Below are 2,196 nucleotides of genomic sequence, written 5' to 3' on the forward strand. Positions count from 1 at the left end.
TCACTTTCCAAAACCATGCCTGCCTCCCTCGACACGATCCTTCCCACGCCAGTCCTTAGCAACGCCATGAACAGCGTGCACTACACCAGCAACGACGACGTCGAGTTGCCCAACATCTACACGTACTTCCACGACTTTACCTTTGAAACGGACGCCAACATGGACGACATGGACGCCGTGTCGGTCTTTATTGCTGGCCTCGAATACCTCAAGCACCTCTTTATGACCTCCGCACCGCCGACGGCTGCTTAAGATTACGCCAAAAGTGGCTTCTGCGCCCATGTACAGTACAAGCTGTAGTGCATGGCGCTAATTTGGCACATCAGCGCTGCACAGTATATATCTAAAATGTAAAAATAGCTAATCTCGACAACGTCCTTCAACGACACAATGCATTTTTGAACAAAGCACCCCCATTCGCAAAATCGTGATAAGACGGGAAGCATACCACCAACTTGCGACGTGTTTGCGCATTATCAGTCGATCCTGTCTGATGCGTTTTGGAGTTGCGAGCTGCATCATGGATTTCGTAGTAGCTTTCCATACTAGCACGCGAGATGGGCCTGGCACGACGCTAGCTCGAATTTAGCTCACTGCCGTGCGTTCCGTATTGTGCATGCGTCGTTGACCCCTCTCGCTCGAGGCCGATGAGCGCACGTAAAGTAAGCAAGCACATCAATTCCATGACAATTTACATATATATGAACGTGTTCCGCGTTATCTTCATTATGACACAAAGACTTCGCATACGTAGCGCTACGCCTGAATGCGTGGGAGTTGGCTCCAGCACTTGGTCGTTGGGAGTGAGCTGCGTACGGAGAGGTCCATCCCGCGGTGGACCCCACTCGCCGAGTCATAGCTCGCGCGAGGTCGTACGCAGGCTCCTGTACTCGGACCACCCGGCAGAGGAGTGCAAGCCGTCGGGTGTTATTTACATGTTTACAATAGTCAAAGTAAGGGGCGTTTGCATTCTCTGAGCATTCTTTGCATCAAGCGACGACTAAAAGAGGCCGAGAAAGCACTCCCACGCAGCGTCAAGTACACTTGTCGAGGATAGCGTAAACGAGGTCTCGGTCAGGACAATGTCGAAGTCGTTGAGGTACGAGTCCAGCGTTGGAAACTCGATGTGGCGAAATATCTCGGGCTGCTTGGCTCTCTCCTTGGTGGTGGTGGGGTACACGCGGGCGACCATTGCACAAAATACAGTAAATCAACGTGAGGTGGGTGCGTTCGTTTTTGAAATGAGGAGCGAGACGAGCGAGTTTGCACACTAGGAAAGCGGTGGGTTGGAGACAGTTGCCTGTGTACGAAGGGAGCGAATCTGCGTGCTTGATTCCATTGTTTCTCAGGTCCGATTTCCGTGTCATCAGTGACAGTCGATGATGCCTCTGCTTGCGTTCTGTCAACGAAACAAGGCGTCTCAGTTTCGCCCGACAACGGCTGGTTTTGTCCCTGCCTTCTTCGCTTCAATTGCGTTGACTGTTTGTGTGAAAGAAGAGCGATGCGCTACTAGTACGTAACCTCGCTATCAGGGGAGCGGTTGATATGTGCGCATCACATGTATTAGTACAGGTAAATAAATAATTTCAGCTTGTGCCATTCACACGCCTCGCGTCCAAAACAGTTGGGCCTTGCCGACGCGGCTTAGTCGCAGCACTCTTGGAGAGCACGCTTTGACAGCACTACAATTGTAGCAGTCAGTGTATTGGATGGTGATTGATATTGATTGCAGTACAATACCTTGATACCAGTCAGTGTACACTTCCAGTAGCAAGGAAATTTCATCGACCAGTAGTGCAGTACATAACGTATATGAATGTGTTTCGCGTTATCTACATCATTACACAAAGACTTCGCATACGTAGAGACTAGCTATCTCCTTCTTCATTCGCTTGCCGGTCCGTGGCTGCGCAGGCGGCGGCGCGGGGGCTCGTCTGGCTCTTCTGTCATCGCTCTAAGACGCTTGTGGTCGCGGGTGAGGCCCGTGACGACACGGTCGCCCAAATCTTCAAGGATGTCGTGAATCTGAAAATGGGTGTTTCGCGCCTGCAAGGAGTCGAAACGGACTTTTCAAGAGAAGGCGGCTCAGCGAAACCAACGACTGGTGGCCAGAGCCTAGCATCTCTAGTTTCCGATCTCCGCTAAGCAAAGGTACTCATGGGCCGCCATCAGCACATGACGAAGCCCCAGACATGG

The 2,196-nt window shown here is 51.5% G+C and overlaps 1 protein-coding gene across 1 annotated transcript; it reads left to right on the plus strand.

Moving 5' to 3' along the window:
- Positions 1–15: 15 nt before the first annotated feature.
- On the plus strand, positions 16–391 carry SDRG_08100 (hypothetical protein; the record flags this gene model as incomplete). Its single annotated transcript, XM_008613967.1, has 1 exon — positions 16–391. One exon carries the CDS (start codon positions 16–18, stop codon positions 250–252), a length of 237 nt encoding a protein of 78 aa, XP_008612189.1. The 3' UTR covers positions 253–391.
- Between the last annotated feature and the right edge of the window lie 1,805 nt (positions 392–2,196).

This window comes from Saprolegnia diclina (genome assembly GCF_000281045.1).
Source record: "Saprolegnia diclina VS20 unplaced genomic scaffold supercont1.24, whole genome shotgun sequence".
NCBI classification, from domain to species: Eukaryota; Oomycota; class Saprolegniomycetes; order Saprolegniales; family Saprolegniaceae; genus Saprolegnia; species Saprolegnia diclina.